This window comes from Acinonyx jubatus, chromosome X (assembly GCF_027475565.1).
Source record: "Acinonyx jubatus isolate Ajub_Pintada_27869175 chromosome X, VMU_Ajub_asm_v1.0, whole genome shotgun sequence".
NCBI lineage: Eukaryota > Metazoa > Chordata > Mammalia > Carnivora > Felidae > Acinonyx > Acinonyx jubatus.
Window position 1 is genome coordinate 81,652,690 of NC_069389.1, and position 20,689 is coordinate 81,673,378.

Here is a 20,689-nt window from a genome sequence, read left to right on the forward strand (position 1 = left end):
GCCGCGCCGCCCCGCTCATCAAGCTCTTTGTGTCAATGGGCAGAGGCTAACCTTAGCGGCGGCTGCTGGGAGGACCCAGTGGGTGGGCGGGGGCGGCCGCGGCTGCCTTGGGAACCGTGCTGCCTAGGCTTAGGTACCACTTACTGGTCTGCCCTGTGGACCAGCTCCGTTGGGCAGCACCCGTTCGCTCTGAGGTCGAAGAAGCATCCCCATGCAAGGCCGCGGAGACTGGGAGGAGACATCCACAGCTGTCCAAGACGAAGCATCCGCTGCCCACCAGCAGAGCACAGGTAAAAAAATAATAAAACGCGGGGGGGGGGGGGGCGCGATTGCCCCGAGAGGAGAGAGGAAGGGGAAGCTCCACTAGTACCGGGCGGCTCACCACTTAGGGAATCAAGAACTGCGAGGCAGGGAAGGAGCACTCCCTTGGCCCCGCTAGCTAAGGGAGGAGGTGGGGTTTTGCTGGAAGCTGCCAAATGGGTAGGATTTGCCTGAATTGAAAGGGGGGGGCATTTTCAAAGGGTGGTAAGGGAGGGACAAGGGGAAGAGAGTCACAAACTGTCTGCTTTGAACTCCTTTTGCATATCCCCATCTCTTCCTGGGGAGGAATATATGTGGGTGTGCATGTCCAACTCTTATTCCTTTTCTCCGTGCCAGGCCATCAAAGCCAAATCAGAACTTGAATTCTTTGCGGCTGATTGCAGAGCTGGCAGGCCAACGATTTCCCAGGGAAAAGTAATGGAAAGGTTTGCTTTGGCTTGTATTCAGAAGGTAGAAGAGGGAATTTTCTGTCTGAAGGTGGGAGATAGAATTTTCCGTCTGGCTACAGCGGAGGTGGGGGGGCAGAGAGGGGAGAGGGAGTGGGATGAAGAATGAGGGATGAGGCTGCACTTGACTCCTCCTTCTCTGTCTGGCCCTCCCCGACCACGCAGTCTTGACGTCCTCAGGACTGGGATCTGCAAACCCCAGTGCACCGAAGTCAGGGCTGGGATCTGCAACGCCCAGTGGACAGAGGTCGACCTACTCCGACGGCGAGCTTTCTCAGGAGGGCACCTGTTGCAGAGGCTGGAAGTGAAATAAAGGCGTGCACTTGTTTCCTAGCTTATGTTTTATAATCTAAGAAATAAGGGGTGAGGGACTTTGAGAAGGGGCTGTGGTTGAGATCCGAGTAGTGAGTTTAAGGGATATCTTTACATTTTTTTTTTATTTGAGTATGATTGACACAATTATTTTAATGGATATCTTATTTATTATCACAAATCTATGAGACTTAGACCTTTGCACTCTATTTTGAGAGCCCAGTAACAGCCCCACACACAATTTCACCTAGAATTCAAAGCAACAGTTGCCCTCCCTCCTGTAGGACTTACAGGAGTGATGGATGTAGCTCTGAAAAGTACCCTGCTAGCACAAAGACATCCAGTATCTCCAGAAAGTTGTAATAGCCAGTCTCCTGCAGCATATTTTTAGGTCAGTTAGCAAATATAAAATGTATTGCAGGGTGTTCATGGAAGTAGAGCGACTGCAGACCACTTCCCTGCAATCTACTACTTACTGACCTTTTCTTCCCCCTTTTCTTTACAGTCCCTATTGAGATACAAGGAAAGCAGAGCCTGGGAACATTGCTTTGGGGATTCCTCATACAGATTAGGCTTTTCTGAAAAGCCTGAGCATCTTGTTATATTTATATAGAAGATCATCCACCATCATGGCTAGCATCATTGCATGTGTGGGTAACAGCCAGAGGCAAAACACACCCTGGCCACCTTGGGCCCATTCAATTTTGAGGTCTCTGGGGAGGAGTCTTGGTCCTTTAAGTGTCAACATGGCAGAAAGAAATGTGAAATTGTTCTCAGGGAGAGTGGTGCCAGCCCAAGGGGAAGAAACCTTTGAAAACTGATCCAAGTCAATGGGGCCCTGCCCAATTGGAGTATGTCTGAGGAGGAAAAGCTCAAGTGCTTGATGAAAACCTTTAGGGGCCCTGCCAGGGAGGTCATGCGTTTGCTCCAGGCTGCCAACCCCGATCTAAGAGTGGCTGATTTCTTGCAGGCAATGAAATTGGTGTTTGGGGAGTCTGAAAGCAGTGTCGCTGCCCATGGTAAATTTTTTAACACTCTGTAGGCACAAGGGAGAAAGCCTCCCTTTATGTGATTCTTTTAGAAGTGCAGCTTCAGAATGCTATTCACGCAGGGATCATAGCTCAGAAAGATGCAAACAAGACTTGCCTGCACCAGCTCCTTTCAGGAGCTGAGCTGAATATGGACCTGCATTTTAAGCTGAAACATCTTCTTAGGATGTATGCAAATGATCAAGAGCATCGTCCTAAGTTTTTGGAGTTAATCAAGATGATAAGGGAGGAAGGGGATTGGAATGACACTTTTATGAAACCGAAGAGACTCAAAAGGTCTGGGCTAATCTTGGAGAGGGCAACAAGCCACATGGCATTTCAGGGCCCTCAGCCAATAGCAATCAGCAATGATGACTGCAATGTGATAGAGGTAGATGATACTCTTGATGACTCAAATGAGGATGTGATCCTAGTTGAGTCTCAGGACCCTCCACTTACATCCATGGATGTCCCTCCTCTCAGAGGCAGGACCAGATGTCTGGATCAAATAGTGGTTATTGATTCTTCCAGCAGTTCTGTGGCTCAATCTCCTTCTACCAGTGGGGGTTCTGGGTATAAGAATGATGGTCCTGGGGATATGCGTAGAGCCAGGAAGTGAAAATACACAGTCTTCTGTTCATATTGCGGTGAGGAGGGCCACTCAAAGGAAACCTGTGACAGTGAGAGCAACAAGGCTGAGGTGTTTGAGAATCTGACCATCATTCTGCAGGAGCTGACACATACAGAAAAGGAGAGGTCAAAAGAAGTCCCTAGCAGACACAATGACCTCTCTGGGCCTCTAGTAAGGTGCTAGATCCAGCCCTAAGTGAATCCTTTACTGTATTCAGATGGGAAAATGAGAGTGGGTAGACTTCTATCTGCATTAATTAATCCATAAATTGGCTTTATTTTGGACTGGAGAGGTCTTGGATACCACCAAAGTGGAGAGGATGGCCTGCCCTCTGTCCCTGCTAAGGGTCTATTCTCTGCCTGTGTCCATTCCTTGGTGACTTTATTCTTCTTATGAAAGAAGTGTTACTCTGTTAAACCTTCACAAAATGAAGGAATATACAAAAAATACAAATTACCTGAAACTCTCCATCCTTATATAAACATTGTGAGCCCTTTGATAAATGTCCTTCTAGATATTTCCCTATAACTGTGTACAGGTATGTATAGATAAAAGTGATCAAATGTAAGTTCTGTTCTATACTGTGTATTTTTCAGCAAACAAATATATGTTGTGGAGTTCTATGTCAATGAATATATACAAGCATCAGGTTCAATGTCTCTGTGTGTGATGTAACTTTTAGGAATATAGAAGAAAAAAAATAAGAACCAAATATAGAAGCTCTAATGGGGGTGGGGTCATATTGTGAAATGGAGTTTTTTACCAGCCTCACTTACAGATGAGGAAAAAGGAAGCTGAAATGGGCTGAGTATCTCCCCAAAAGCCCCTTATCACAACTGACACGGTCCTAGGTCAGGGTCAAATCTGCATCCACTAGTTAATAATATCCCAATGCTTTCTTCCCTAATGCATCCTGAGAAAAGTGATCATGGACAAGGGTTGGGAGAAAAATGGGAAATGGGTATCTCAGGGGTTCTATTCCTGTTCACTTTGGGAAGGAGTGCTCTCCCTCCCCTGGGTAGATTCCTTAGACTGCTGCTACTGCTTCTTCTGGACAATACCTGGTGGCACCAATAAGACTGTCCTTTGGGCTGACACTACCCTATGCTTCTTCCCTCAGTACTGAGAAAGCAGCTACTCATCAGAATTTAGTACCAGGAACCTCAGCACCTCCCAAGCTCCCCCTGGCTACATTGTAGAGGACAGCAGCCCAAGGACTCTAAGCTAACCTTGTTCTGATCCAACAAATGGGAATACCCAAGGAAGGATGTAAAGGAATCTGGGTGCCAGGGAATATGAAAATACATGGGGATTAGAAAGCCCACATACTCTTTTTATTTTTTAGTGTTTATTTATTTTGAGTGGGGAGGGGCAGAGAGAGAACCCCAAGCAGGCTCTATGCTGTCAGCTCAGAGCTTAACATGGGGCTTGGTTTCATGTACCAAGAGAGGCAGATGCTTAACCTACTAAGCCACCCAGGCACCCCTCCATATACCCTTTTAGAACTGAGGACATCAATAGGAAAGAGAGATCATGGAAGGACCTTCCTGGACACCTGTTCCTGCCCCATCTCATGGCCTCACATTGGAGAGTGATAAAAAATGACCCTCTGTCCATAAGGGTCTCCCTGTTCTTTGTAGGTATATCAGTTCCTATCCTTGTGAGCAAGACAAGGTTGATAGGGGATGTTTTAATTTAAATCAGGGGATAGAGGGGAATGAATACAGACCTTTGTGAGGAAGGAAATATGGCTGAGAGGACAGAGTGTGGCACGGTGGAAGGTAGTGTGTGGAGGAGAGGAAGCATAGAGCTGTAGAGATTGGGGGAGGAGAAGACAGGGAGAGGAGGGGAGGGCACCTTGACTGGGCAGGGGATTCACATCTAGACTGGTAGGAATGGCAGACTCTGGAGGTTTCACACAGAACCCTGGGCTGTGTGGTCCTGAGGGAAGAAGGGTATTGGGGCTCTAATTATGCTAGCAGTTAATGGCCCCTCAACAGGGACAAAGGGGTGCAGGCTCAGGCCTCTGGGGAGGGGTAGAAGCCAGGCACTGCAAGAAGCCCACTGCAGCCTTCCCCGGACTGCCATACCCAGACCCTGCCATGAAGTGCTTCTCCTTCCAGAATCATCCCCATCAGCTCCTCCCTGGCTTCTTGCTCCTGCTTCGTCCCTAACCCCTTAATCCGACCTTTCAACCCACCTCTCCTCTCCCCCAGCCACACACTCTCTCTCTATGGACGGGTGTGGAGGCTCAGCCTCCTGTGCTCTTCCAGCACCCCTCCCCTCCCCTTAGCACCCTGTGTTTGCCTTCAACTTCACCTCCTTAACCCCATGGCCAGAAGGAGACTGGGAGGGCCCTTCTGCCTTGGACCCTCTAGCTGAGAACTGGCCAGGAGCAAAGGCTCATGAGGCCCACTTCTTGCATCCCTCTGGGACAATTCTAGGCCCCTGGTAGCCACCTCCATCTTTCTAGCATCAAAAGAGACCCCTATCCCCTGAGTTCCACTCAGGCCCCAAAGCCATAGGGGCCCACCAACATTCCCTGACTCTTGGTTTATAGTCTTTTATTCTTCCCTACTCTTCTCTAAATCTACCCTTGGAAGGGATCTGCCCATTTATCTATCCTAGATTAATGTATCCTTTCTTTTTCTGCTCACCTTTTCTCATTTTTACTCTATAAATGCTTGTTGAATAATTTACCCAAATAAACAGTTTATGCTGTCATAATTTCTTTCTGGGACCAGGTAGGGTAAAAAGAAAAATAAATACAACACCTACCACTGCCCTCCTTTTCACTGGCCTTAGCTTGGGAGTTCAGTACAGACAACTGCTTTGTAAAACTGTTCTGATTAATCCCCATTACTTCCTTCCCTCATCATCTTCTTTGTCCTGTAAACCTAAAATTGTCTGAGTTTTTATTTCACCAAAATGACACAAACCTGATCCTTTATTTTACTTTGTGTAGCATTTGCTTTTCCAGTATTCAGGACATATGTATCTTCCCTGAGGGACCTGGGAATTCAGATCAAACTAAGGGGGTTAACCAAAATAAGGCTTTTAGAGAATTTTGTGCCTGGTACCCTTTATTTGAGATTATTTTTCCCCTTCTCCCTTCACTCTCATGAATTGCTAAGAGATGAAATGAATCTTTTGTCAGGAGAAACTAGCCTTTGCATGACCTTCTTGTGCATTATCCCTCTTCTTCTAGATACTATTTTCCCTTGTTTTCTATGACACCCCTATCTCACAGTTTCCCTCAGATCTTTTTGGTGCCTACCTCTCAGTCTCTTTTGTTAAATTTTCTTTCTCTTCCTGATCCTTTCATAACAGCAATTGTTGGAGAAATGAAAAAAGTACTGCGCCAAAGATGGCCGATGGGACTAAAACAAGCTCTGGTCTCTAGCTTAGAGACCCTTCTTCTGGGTTCTTCTTGCCCTGTTTGCCGCGCGCACGAAAACCCACTACAGATATGGAAGCTGACAACTATAAATTACCCTTCCCACTTTCATTTGGCGCTCAGATCTTTGGAGAAACAGTCTCCTCTGAGCCCTCCGGTGTTAACTAAATCTCCGATCCACCAAGATCTCTGAGTGCCGCTTGGTTTTTCTGCCACCGTTCCAGCCTGGTTCCATAACATATTTGATTCCCTGACTGAGAAACCTAACCGCGCTGGCCCATTGTTGCCACTGGTTTGGAAGAATGGCTAGGCTGTGACGGAGCAAGGAGCAAGGAATCATAAAGGAGAAGGCGTGTCCTGACTGAATTCTGGCAGTCCCCTGTTCAGTCACCTGGGGCTGGCCGTGTTCTGTCGTTCCTGCTGGACTCAAAGAGACCTGGTAGGTGAGGACCTGGACCTGAAGTGAGAACCTCACAAGTGAGACTACCAAAGTAGTCAGGCCCAACCAAAAGGGTGGAAGGGGGGGACCTGATCACTTCCCGGAGACCTTAGTGGTCTCACAGGTAGAAAATCTTACAGGAGGGAATGTAATAGACTCTGGTGTGTGTGTGTGTGTGTGAGAGAGAGAGAGAGAGAAAGAGAGAGAGAGAGAGAGAGAGAGAGAGAGAGAGAGAGAGAGAATGTGCGGCTTGGCCAGGCTTGCCACTTGAGTTCGAGTTTGTGGCTCCACGGACGGGCACCCTTAAGGTCCCAAAATTCTACGGAGTCTGAGTGGGCTCTCCTGAGTCTCAGTGAAAGGCATACGGTCCAGGGTGGCATCAGATTAGACTCCGATCACAAGTCACAAAGCTGAGTCTGCTACGGCCAAGCCTCACCTAAAGTTTCCCTTGGGAACACGACCAATGGAGTATCTGGTTGGTCCTGAGGGCATCCGAGGGGATACCCTCCCTTTGTCTGTTTCCCTGACACCAAACACGAGAAAGGAATTAATAATGGGATCAAAACAGAGTAAGCCTACAATTTTAGAGGTCACGCTCAAAAATTTTAAAAAGGGATTTTCAGTCAATTACAGGGTGAAAATGACACCCAGGAAGTTAAGCACCTTTTGTGAACTAGAATGGCCCATATTGAATGTAGGATGGCCCCCGGAACGGACATTAGATGCTCAAGTAGTGCAGCGGGTTTGGCTGATAATGGGAACCCAGGTCACTCTGATAAATTTCCATACATCGACTCCTGACTTGAAATTGCCCGAAATCCTCTGTCTTAGGTGCGACTCATCCATAGCAAGCAGAGTCAGGCAAAGGTTTTAGCAGCTTTATCTGGAGATTCACCCAGGGAGCCAAAGAAGAAACTCACCACTCCCCTAGTGTTTGCATGACACCTGGAGGAAGATCCTGTCTTTCTGCCACCTTATGACTCACCAGGCTCCCTCCCCCATGCCCCTGAGCTTGAAACTCCTCCCCCATCTGTCTCTCCTCTGCTGCCACTGCTGCCCATGTCTCCTCACCTCCTGCACCCAGAGAACCCTCCCCGGGAGACAAGGGCCAGCAGCCAGACCGCACTCCAGACCCAGACCTAATGCTCTCCAAATGCCTGTAAGGGAGACGAGAGCCTGAAAGACAGAATGAGGATGGAACAGTCCAGCCAGCCATTCCATGATGTATTATCAACCTTTCTCTACAACCAACCTCCTCAACTGGAAACACAATACTCCATCATACTCTGAAAAGCCACAAGCAATGGTCAACTTGATGGAGTCCCTCTTCCAGACCCACCGACTGACTTGGGAAGATAGTCAACAGTTATTCCGTACTCTGTTTAATACAGAAGAAAGAAGAAGAATGAGAGAAACATGACAGTATCTAGAAGATCACACACCTCTGGGGATCAATGATCCTGCTGTCTGGGCTCAAGCTGCTGTGCCTGAAGAACGCCCAACATGGGATTTCACCACAGAAGGACAAGCCCACATCCAATGATACCAGGAAGCCCTCCTTGGGGGAATCCAAGCTGGAGCCAAAAAGCCCATGAACATGACTAAAATATCATCAGAAGAAAATTCCAGAAGTTGGAGGGCTTTGCCGGGATGAATATCAATCAGCTGATAGAGGTTGCCAGTAAAGTTTCATGAACAGAGAAGTCACAGCCAAAAGAGAAGCAGAGAGAAGACTAAAAAAGAAGGTCACCTTTCTCGCAGCAGCACTAAAAGAAACAGACGCTGTGAAGATGGGAAGACCCCAACCACCAAAAGGGGGGAAGACCAGAGCCCCCTTAGCAAGGGACCAATGTGCATACTGCAAATAGAAGGGACCCTGGAAAAATGAATGTCCAAATTGGAAGGGCCCCTCAAAGCCCTGCTGATATCGGGAAGAACCTCAAGGCGAGAACCTCATCGGTCTGGCCGGGATAGAATCAGACTGAAGGGACAGGGCTCTTTCTCTCTTGGCCCCCATGAAATGAAAGTAGGGGGCCAAACAATAAATTTCATTGTTGACACTGGAGCTGAACACTCGGTTGTTACTTCCCTGGTGGCGCCCTTCAGCCAAAAGATGGAAACCATACTTGGGGCTACTGGGACACAGTGATGCAGCCCTTCCGTCAAGCTCGACAATGTGAACCTGGGGGTCACAAGGTCCGGCATGAGTTCCTCTACTTACCTGACTGCTCAATTCCTCTCCTGGGCCAAGGATCTGCTCTCCAAACTTGGGGACCAGATAACTTTTGAACCCACTGGACACATTAGCCTCCAGTTAAACTCAAGGCAGAAGGATACCCTGGTCGTGGCGATTACCCTGCCAAGGGAAGAAGAATGAAGACTATTCTGCGCCCAGGCCCTACCCTGTAGCCCTTCAGAGTTCAGGCTTACATTCCCTTCTGTATGGGCTGAAGATAACCCACCTGGACTAGCTTGGAACTGGACCCCATCATTGTTGACCTGATCCCTGGAGCCCAACCTTGGAGACAAAGGCAGTACTCCCTTCCACTCGAGGCTAGAATGGGTATACAAGAGCACCTGACCAAGCTCAGAGAAGCAGGTATTCTAACTGTGTGCCAATCGGCTTGGAATACCCCACTCATGCCAGTCAAGAAGCCAGGAGGAGGATACCAACCAGTATAGGATTTGAGGGCCATTAACAAAGTGTTTCCTTACACCCAGTGGTTCTGAACCCGTATACACTCCTCAGCCAAATTCCGGGGTCAGCCAGATGGTTTACATGCCTCGACTTAAAGGATGCTTTCTTCTGCCTCCGCCTGGCTCCTCAAAGTCAACAGCCATTGTTTGCCTTTGAGTGGACTGAGTCCATTACAGGGCGCCAGCTGCAGCTGACCTGGACACAACTTCCCCAAGGCTTCAAGAACTTGCCCACTCTTTTTGGGGAAGTACTAGCTGCCGACCTTATTGACTTTCTGAGGGAAATCACAGGGTGTGTCCTCCTCCAATATGTAGACGACCTCCTCCTTGCCAGCGACACCCAAGAAAACTGTATGAAAGGTACCAAGGCCCTCCTGCAGCTCCTATCTTACTTGGGGTACCAGGCCTCTTGGAAAAAGGCACAGATTTGTCAGCAGCAGGTCCGATATTTAGGCTTCCTCCTCACAAAAGGAAAAAGAGAACTAGGACCAGAAAGGAAAAATGTTATCACCACACTGCCACAGCTCCCCCCCAAAAATGAGGCTTGCATGAATTTTTAGGGATCGCAGAGTTCTGTCGCATTTGGATTCCCGGATTCTCAGCCATAGTGAGGCCCTTCTATGACCTCTTGGGAGGGCCAGACTGGGAGCCCCTCGCATGAACTGAGGACGCAAGGGCTGCTTTCACAGAAATAAAGCTGGCTCTGGGACGAGCCCCAGCCCTGGGTTTGCCTGACATAGAAAGGCCCTTTAACCTCTTCGTACATTAAAGGACAAAATAGCCCTTGGAGTGCTCATTCAGAGCATGGGGCCTTGACAACGGCCAGTAGCCTACCTGTCAAAAAAAAACTTGATCCTGTGGTTGCAGGATGGCCACCCGTGCCTCAGAGCACTAGCAGCCACAGTCCTGCTCTTCAAGGAGGCAGACAAACTCACACTGGGACAAACACTTAATGTTAAGGTCCCACACGCAGTCATGTCCCTCATGAGCACCCAAGGATATCATTTCCTCTCCAATTCTTGGCTGACACAATACCAAGGCCTTCTCCATGAAAACCCAAGGGTCACTCTCGAAACAGTAAGAACACTAAACCCGGCCACCTTCCTTCCCACAGAAGAGGGAGAACCTGACCATGACTGTTCCAAAGTAGTGGATGAAGTCCATGCTAGCTGCCTGGACCTCCAAGACCAGGCTATAACAAGTCCAGAGACCATCCTGTTCAGCGATGGGAGCATCTATTTATAAGAGGGCAGCCAAAGAGCAGGATATGCGGTAACCACAAACACCGAAGTTCTGTAAGCCAAGGCATTGCCAGAAGGATGGTTGGCAGAACGAGCTGAACTGTATGCCTTAACCTGAGCTTTAATCCTTAGCAAAGGTAAACAAGTTAACATCTATACTGATTCTCGGTATGCCTTCACTACTGTGCATGTACACAGGGCCATCTATAAAGAAAGAGGCCTCCTTACTGCTGCAGGGAAAACTATCAAAAAACAAGGAAGAAATGCTAAAGCTTCTTGAGGCCGTATGGCTGCCAGACAAGGTAGCTATCCTACACTGTAAGGCACATCAGAAAGGAGACAACCCCATAACTCAAAAAACTCACCTGCGAAAGGGCATATTTCATTCTTTCTCATTGCCATGTAGTGTTCCATTGTGTATATAAACCACAATTTCTTTCTCCATTCATCAGTTGATGGACATTTAGGCTCTTCCCATAATTTGGCTATTGTTGAAAATGCTGCTATAAACATTGGGGTACAGGTGCCCCTATGCATCAGCACTCCTGTATCCTTTGGGTAAATTCCTAGCAGTGCTATTGCTGGGCCATAGGGTAGATCTATTTTTAGTTTTTTGAGGAACCTCCACACTGTTTTCCAGAGCAGCTGCACCAGTTTGCATTCTATGCTAAGTGAAATAAGTCATACAGAGAAAGACAGATACCATATGTCTTCACTCTTATGTGGATCCTGAGTAACTTATCAGAAGACCATGGGGGAAGGGAAGGAAAAAAAAAAGAGGTTAGAGAGGGAGGAAGCAAAAACATAAGAGAGTCTTAAAAACTGAGAACAAACTGAGGGTTGATGGGGGGTGGGAGGGATGGGAGGGTGGGTGATGGGTATTGAGGAGGGCACCTGTTGGGATGAACACTGGGTGTTGTATGGAAACCAATTTGACAATAAATTTCATATTTAAAAAAAAAATTGACTGGACGACAAAAGAGCCAGAGCGGCCTGACCTAGGCAAAGCTCCTACCTAAACTATGACTCTTGCACCCCAGAGAGATGCCTCCCCACCCCTGTACACAAATGAGGAAAGAAGTTGGGCCTCGACAGAAGGGGGCACAGTAAGCAAAGAAGGGTGGTGGGTCATGCCAAATGGGCACATCTTTGTCCTGTCGTCTATGGGAAAACACCTAGTGAAGGAATATCACCAACTCACACACCTAGGGAAAACTGCACTGGAGGCCCTTCTCAAAAAGAACTACTATATCAGCCAGCTACTGGAATTATGCCGAGCTCTCAGTGAACAATGTGTAACGTGTGCCAAAAACAATTCTCCCTCTGCCCCACGCTCCACCCCCAGCACACAAAGGATGGGGGCCGCCCATTTTGAAGACATAGAGGTGGACTTTACTGACATACAGCCAAATAAAGGATTCAGCCCTTAAAGTTTCAGGTATCAACCCATGGGTCCATCACTCCAGAGTTAAGAAGGCCAACTCAGAAGAACCCACAACCTGGCAAAGTGATCCAGATCCAGTCAACCTGCTTAAACTGACCCTCAAAAAGACACTGGCCCCTGAGACCTTCAGTCCTACTCCTGCCACACCCCAGAAGCTGGCTGGCCTGTGCGGCAGAAGCTTGAAGAATCAATGTGTGAACCTAGCCCAGGGGTTTGGATGCAACTCTGCCAGCCCTTGCCCCTTACTGGTGTCATAGCCCTGATTTTACTTCTTACTGTTGGCCTGATAGAGACTGCACCAACAAGCTGGACATGGGACAAAAGATACTTGCCGGGTCTCACATACCTCCTCTGGATGGGAGGATTATTAAGTATTGCCTGTATACTATGATAACCTCTCTCACCCTCACAACTGCTGCTTACCCACTTTGCCCCCAGGATTGTTATATGCCAATAAGGGGGTCAAGGGCATTCAACACCTTCACCTCCCTCCACAAAGATTGCTACAAGGGAAAAACACCCACTCTCTGTCGGTCACCCGGTGCCCCAAGGGCTAAGTATTGGACCATAGAGATAATCCAAAATGTCAGGAACCCATGTCACAACAAGGGCCTGAGAGGGAAGCGAGTTTGCTACAGTTACCTTCCTCAATGGGGGATCTCAGACGGAGGAGGGGTGCAAGACAGGGCCCTTCAAAAAGTTATAAAGGATACCCAGGATAGGTATACGAGCCATAAATGTGACCACTCCCCTGGCAGCCTACCAGGGTTTGAACCTTTCAGCCTTAAATCAGATGCTTACCAATTCCCCACTCCAGTGTTGGGCCAACACTACTCTACAAGTCTTCCATAAAACATATAATCACACCCAAACCTGCTGGATGTGTTTGCCCCTCAGCCTGAGGGCTTACTTAGCCACTCCCATCCCTTTGATCTGGGAAGCTCCTGAAAATCTCAAAACCAAAATTTCTGTCTTAATTGGACCCCTGGCCACTGGGGTCCGTCTGATAAATGCCAACAATCTAATCTGTACAGTCCCTGAGGGTATGAATGGTACCTCTCTATAACGAAGAAATATAACCTTAAAGAGGAATACAACCCTATGTTCAACCCTTAGGGTGTTCTATCTATGTTCTAATTCAGCCTACTGATACTTAGAAGCCAACTGGACTCAGATATGTTATTCCGTCTTCCTAACCCCAGTGATATCTGTATACACTGAAGATCAGCTCCTAACAGCCTTTAGCCCCAAGTCCCAGAATAAACAGGCAGTCCTGCTACCCGTTCTGATAGGAGCAGGAATTGAGACAGGAATAGGAACTGGAATGGGGGCATAGGTTCATCCATAGGACTATACCATAGACTATCTCAAGAGCTAAATGAAGACATGAAATGGGTGGCAGATTCTCTGGTAAACTTACAAAGCCAAATAAACTCTCTGGCCGCAGTGACCTCCAAAATAGGTGAGCCCTAGACCTCCTCACTTCAGAAAAAGGAGGTACTTACATCTTTCTGTGGGAGGAATGTTGTTATTTCGTAAACCAGTCAGGAATAGTTACAACTAAGGTTAAGGAACTCAAGGAAAGAATTCAAGGTAGACAACAGGAAAGTATCAATCAATGGAAAGGATGGGATCTCATAGATTGGGTATTCTGGCTTTCTGCTCTGGCGGGGCCCCTCCTCTCCATAATTTTACTTGTATCCATCGGCCCTTGTATACTGAATGCTGTGGTACGTTTTGTTGAAAACACTGTTGCTCGCCAAACTAGAGCATGTATCTTAGCCTTCCGAAAGCACCAACCTGTAAAACTAAAAGGTGATGCTTACCAAAAGTTTTTTTTAAGAGGCATCAAAGCGGGGTAATGTTGGAGAAATGAATAAAGTACTGTGCCAAAGATGGCCGACGGGACTAAAACAAGCTCTGGTCTCCAGCATAGAGACCCCTCTTCTGGGTTCTTCTTGCCTTGTTTGCTGCGCGCACGAAAACCCACCACAGATATGGAAGCTGACAAGTATAAATTACCCTTCCCACTTTCATTTGGCGCTCAGATCTTTGGAGAAACAGTCTCCTCTGAGCCCGCCAGTGTTAAATAAATCTCCGATCCACCAAGATCTCTGAGTGCCGCTTGCTTTTTCCACCAGCGTTCCAGCCTGGTTCTGTAACACAATAAAAATTAAAACTACCACAACCGTGATTTATTGACAGATTATTAGGTGCCAGGCACCCTAATGCCAAGCCCTTTATATGTACTAGCTCTTTAATCTTACAGTAATCCCATTAGATAGCTATTGCTATTCCATTTCTAATTTGCTATTGACATTAATTCAATTACTATTAATTGCCATCTATTTCAGATGAGGAAAGAGGCTGGAAAATTAGGAAACTACTGAGGGCCATGCAGCTAATTAGTGGTGGAGTCAGAGATGAGATGCCTGGCTGACTGACTCCAAAGTCAGTGCTCCTTACTCCTTAGTTCCCATACACAGCACTTTATGATGTAGGTGCTATGACTATCTGCACATGATGCATGAGAAGACCGAGGTCTACACATATGAAGTGGTTGGCCAAAAGTCATAAGAGCAGTGGTGTGTGTCACACACAAGGATGGAATCTTCTAAGGAACATTTGGAGGCTTTTCTACCTTTCTTTTTCTGTCCCCCTGTATTGCAGCTAGAACTCCAGCTGCCTGGCAACCACCCCTTCCCCTGTCTTCAGTTGCATTATCATACTCCATTCAAGCATGTTGGTGGTCTTTCCCTCTAGGCCTTAGGTGAAAACAGTTGTGAATTTAACATATGTAAGAGGAGATAGCAGCAGAAATCAGTGGGGGAGGGATTAATTGTACAATTAATGGTGCTAGGGGAACTTCATTAGTCAATTGGAAAAAAAAGATCAGTTTGCTTTCTCCCATGACACTGAATATGAATCCAGATTAATTTGATAAATAAATGTAGATTTTATACAAATGTGTACTAATTATGAAATAATATATTTTGTTGTTATGAAAGGAATAAAAAGAATAAAAAGGTCAAAAGCAACCCCTCTTTCGGAGATAGAGAGAGAAAGAGGAGAGAGAGAGAGGGAGGGGCAGAGGGAGAAAGAGACAATCTTAGGCAGGCTTCACCCCTAGTACAGAGCCCGAAGGGGGCTCAATTTCATGACCCTGAGATCATGAGCTGAGCCAAAATCAAGAGTCAGAGGCTTAACCGACTGAGCAACCCAGGTGTCCCAAAAAGCAACTCTTCTTAAAACTGCAAGAAAATACATATTAAATCTCTGGATTGGAGAGAGGTTTTAATCCATGTTTAAGAGTGATGAAAGAAATGATAAAGGAAAGAACAATAACTCAGAAGACAGCATTAACAGAAATAAAATAGAAATACCAAACTGTAAGTACTGACAACAAATAAGAAAAATCATAATAACAGCAATGTTCTATTGTGTTTTGATAGCTAACATTTGTTAAAGTCTTACAAAGTGCCAGGCATATTCTAAGAGCTCCACATGGCTTCATTTCATTCTCACAATAAAACCTGAGATAGATCCTAATATTATCCCCAGGTTCAAGAGCATTCTTATGTAAAGGGGAAAAAATGAGACTATGCATAAAATGTAAATATGCACCTTAACAAATTATTATAAAGCAAACCACCATAGAGATCAAGAAATAGAATATTGCCAGATTTCCTGAAGTCCCTGAGTCCCTGCCCATCAAACCACACTCATGACAGTTATATCTAATATTTTCTTTCTTTTCTTTAGAGCTTTACCACTCAAATAGGAATCCCCAAACACCATTGTTTTGTTCTAGAACTTTATATAAATAGAACTATAATGCATGTATCCTATATCTGGCTCATTTCCTTTATGATTAGGTTTTTGAGATTCACCTTCTTTGCATGTAGCATTAGCTCATTTTCAGCCTTGCATTACAGCATTCCATTCTATGAGTTTACAAGACATTATCTATCCATTCCACTGTTGATGGACATTTGGGTTGTTTCTGGTTTGGGGCAATTATGAAAAATGTTTCTATGAACATCTTGTTTCTGCCTCCTGGTGCACATGTGCAAACATAGGGCATCTACCTAGTGTAGAGGCTACTTTAGGCAACGGGCTTGAACAATGGAAACTTGAGCAAGGCAAAAGGGCCCACAGCAACCACTAGAGCTGAGTGCAAACAGACTTATTAAGTTACCCACCTTGACATAGCCATAGGCCTCAACTGACCAATTACAATCAGGCACAGTTCTTAAGATTACCAAAAAAGGGAAAATTCCATACATATCCATACTCTTTCCTATAACGGTGGCCCTTACCACAGTCTCTTTGCAGACAGTCTCTCCTTTGCTGTCCTGCCCTCTCTTCCCTTGTGGTGTACTCTATAAATTTCTATCTCTTTTGTTCTGCCTTGGGTGAACTCTTTCACTGCCTAAACCACTGGCTCCCACCAGATCACAGCGCCCCACCCCTAAGAGTGGAATCTGGCTCATAAATTATGTATACTTTCAACTTTACTAGAGATTGCCAAACTGTCTACCAAAGTTGTATCAACTGCCACTTCCACCATCAGTGTTTAAGAGTTCTTGTTGCTCCAACTGCTGGTGGGAATGCAAACTGGTATAGCCACTCTGGAAAACAGTATGGAGGTTCTTTAAAAAATTAAAAATAGAATTACGCTATGACCCAGCAATTCTACTACTAGGTATTTATCTGAAGGATACAAAAACACTGATTCAAAGGGGCACATGCACCACAATGTTTATAGCAGCACTATCAACAATAGCCAAATTATGGAAAGGGCCGAAGTGTCCATCGACTGATGAAAGGAGAAAGAAGATATGGTACACACACACACACACACACACACACACACACACACACTGGAGTAATAATCAGCCATCAAAAGAATGAAATCTTGCCATTTGCTATGACATGGATGGAGCTACAGTGTATTATGCTAAGTGAAATGTCAGTCAGAAAAAGATAAATATCATGTGATTTTACTCATTTGTGGAATTTGAGTAAGGTAAAAAGAGAGAAGAAGACAAACCATAAGAGACTCTTAAATACAGAGAACAGACTGAGGGTTGCTGGAGGGGTGTTGGATGGGGGGATAGCCCGAATGGGTGATGGGCATTAGGGAGGGCACTTATTGGGATGAGCACTGGGTGTTATATGTAAGTGATGAATCACTAAATTCTACTCCTGAAATCATTATTATACTATATGTTAACTAACTTGGTTTAAAATAAAATTTAAAAAAAAATTAAAAAGTGTTTCTGTTACTCCATATATTCACAAACACTTGGTATTATCAATAAAGCTTTATAATTTTCACTTAAAGTTTCACACATCTGTTATTAAATTTAGTTCAAGGTACTTGATTTTGTATGCTTTTGTAAATGCAATATTTGTTTAAATTTCACTTTCTAAGTTCTTATTGAAGGTATATAGAAATATAACTGATCTTTTGATGTTAATTTTGTATGTTGATTTGCTAATCTCTCTTAATAATTATAAATTTTATCTTTACCTTCTTTCTGCATACATAAGCATAAAATAATGGTTTTAGTTACTTTCCAATCCACATGAAAACTAGGAAGATTGAGAACAGATTAATCACTGCCAGGGTACAAGGATTGGGCAGAGGGTGTGAATATAAAGGGTTAGCAAAAGGAAGCACTTCTGAGATAACAGAGCAGTTTTATATCTTGAATGTGGTGGTTACACAAATGTATACATGGGATAAAACTGTATAGAGGGGCGCCTGGGTGGCTCAGTCGGTTAAGCGTTCAACTCTTAATTTTGGCTCAGGTCATGATCTCATGGTTCAAGCCCCGCCCCCCCCCCCCCCCCCAGGTCAGGCTCTATGCTGACAGCACGGAACCTGCTTGGGATTCCCTCTCTCCCTCTCCGTCTGCCCCTCACCCCCCTCAAAATAAATAAACATTAATAAAACTGTAGGAGCATCTGTGTGGCTCAGTCTGTTAAGCCTCTGACTCTTGATTTCGGCTCAGGTCACAATCTCATGGTGTGTGAGATCGAACCCCTGGCTCAGGCTCTGTGCTGACAACGCAAACCTACTTGGATTCTCTCTCTTCCTCTCTCTTTCTCTGCCCATCCTCTGTTTGTGTGCTCTCTTTCTCTCTCTCAAAATAAACATTTAAAAACTGTATAGAATTACACACACATACAAATAAATGCATGTAAAAAATGATGAAAACTGAATAAGGTCTATGGTCCAGTTACTATTGTACCAATATCAATTCTCTGGATTTGATATTGTACTACAATGACATAAGATACCACCATTGGGAGAAGTTTGGTAACAGGCACACGGTCCTCTATGAATTTCTTTTGCAATTTCCTGTGAATCTATAATTATTTAAAAACCACATGGTTTTTAAAGAGCTACTATGGGTGTCCAGAGTTTCAAAAAGTAGCCTTGGTAAATTTAATTATTGCAATCATTCTGCTGGTTGCTTTCCACGCATAGCTGGAGTAGTTTAAAAATTCCCCATCTTTTGGCAAGTTTTACAAACATGTGCTCAAAGGAAGTGTGCTAGTGCTTTTTTAAAAAAATTCTGAGTTATTTTTATGATACATTTTAAAATAAAATTATATTCAGATGGTAAAAAGATATTACTAATATTTTTAGACCCTAAAGAGTTTTTGTTTATGTAGGTTACAGATCTACCAATATTTACTGTATTGGAAATCAAAACTGAAATTATCTAAAAGTATTTATGAATTCATCAAAAATACCAATAAACCTACTACTTATTAACATAAATAATATATTTTATAAAATAACTATATTTTCCAAAATAAAAAATGATTTAGAAATGTTTTATATGTTTGAAAATCTCTTTAATGTCTGCCTTAATACAAGACAGATTCTCATATTTGCTTCTGCATTGTGATATGGTTGTTTTGGTTGAAGTATATGAAAAAAATCCAACCTTATGGAGATATGTAGTTGGAAAAAGCAGGATTTCCCAGACCTTTGGAAAGGTCTCAGGTGTCAGCTGTCCCTAGAGTCAGACCACACTTGGAGAATCGCAGTGCTGGAGAAATTTACAAAGTAAATGTTAGAATGTCTGCAATTTGAATTAAAATACTCTAAAACATATACACACATGTAAATTCTCATTATATGCAGTAGTTATGTTCAATAATATCACCACTAGCAGTGAGTTAACAAATACTGAGCTAGTGCTCCTAGTAAAAATGCAGAGTGAGGTCCCTGCAAATCCCTGGTCACATTCCCATCAACCAATCAATATATAACCTTGTTTCACTTGTGCTTCTGTTTAAAGACACCTTATTTTATATTTCTCAAAATAATGATTTATATGCAGCATTTATTTATAATAAAACACTAGCTGTAAAGGGTTTAACATTTTCCTGACCCTGAGTAACATGATCTTAAATTTCTCTGGCTCTCAGCCTTACAACGTTGTCTACTATGCTTTTTACAATTACATTGTTATTTCATGAATCCACAAATTTACCTGCTTTTCCATCTTTTCCATAGCTTCATCACACACAATAAATAACATTTTAGCACTTTCTGGAGCAGCATCACTTACAGATAAATTTCCTCTTTCCTTTTCTAGATGTACTGTACTGTTAATTCAATAAATTGAACTCACAGCCAACAACACTATAACTCATTCAAGAATGAAGCTTATCTAGTTACATGCATTTTCTCTGTAAGGCATATCACAGTCTTCTTGCTGTATCAGCTACTGATCCCTGTTCATTCCCTTATATTCATTTAGGGATATGACATCTCAATTAATTTCTACTTCTCCACCCCCAAGTATTCACATTATCTTAAGTGATTTCAAGTTTCACAATTTTACTCAGCTAATACCCTGGCCTCTTATTCCCTGATCATCTTATCTCCAATGATCTTCTTCCATGGTCATTTGAACTTTGTGATCACCTAGAATTTTCTTTACCCTTGAAACAATGAACTTTAGTCTACTACTATCTCTGCATCTCATTCCTTCTCTTATTCCCACTGCCCCAACATTGCAACATTATTGAGACCACCTTGGTCCCTCTACTTTTCTCACAGTATGTCTTCCCATTTCCTTGTTTATTTAGCATACATATTAAAATCAACTGCTTCAACCTCTCTGACCAATATGCTCACCAAATCTTACCCACAAGACATCAGCTCTGAATCCATCCAAGAATTGTCTTCTCTATCTTATGCCATGGCTTCTAAGCACTGATGAAAAAAGTATTGTAGATATGATGATTAGTGTCATCCCATTTTTGTGATTTTCAACCAATAATACTGCCTGGAAATCCTCTCACAAAACTTTAGTCAGTTCCTGCCCTCATTTCTCACAACAGCTCTTCCAAATCGTCACTATCCTTGAGCCCAATACCTATCCCTGCTCTCAATATTCTCAGTAGACAGAATCAACTCTTATTTAACAGAGGAAAATAAAACTAAGGGTATGAATTCAAGTTACCTCCTGGTCTAGAGTAAGTGAATAAGCCAAAGTGCCTCAGTCAACCAATTCTTGAGAGATCTATTGTCCAACAAACCATCATATATTCTCTCAGATTCAATACATGGAAAGACTGAGTGAGAGGGTGGCTGACACCTATTTTAGAGGATAAAGTATCCCACTACCCCTGTGTCCAAGATGAGCCCCTCCAGTAGTATTTTAGATATTATACCTTCCCTTCTGAGAAACCTAGTGCATC

At 44.4% G+C, this 20,689-nt stretch overlaps 1 protein-coding gene and 1 non-coding gene across 2 annotated transcripts; both read left to right on the plus strand.

Moving 5' to 3' along the window:
* Positions 1-58: 58 nt before the first annotated feature.
* On the plus strand, positions 59-16,233 carry LOC106979203 (uncharacterized). The gene is made up of 4 exons (XR_008289809.1): positions 59-290; positions 658-746; positions 6,069-6,574; positions 7,406-16,233. It is a non-coding gene; the product is annotated as an uncharacterized LOC106979203 (transcript).
* On the plus strand, positions 790-3,316 carry ZCCHC18 (zinc finger CCHC-type containing 18). Its single transcript, XM_053201491.1, is given in 3 exon segments — positions 790-1,895; positions 1,898-2,128; positions 2,131-3,316. Coding segments are annotated over 3 exon segments (1,209 nt in total). The 5' UTR covers positions 790-1,708; the 3' UTR covers positions 2,922-3,316.
* Positions 16,234-20,689: the final 4,456 nt, after the last annotated feature.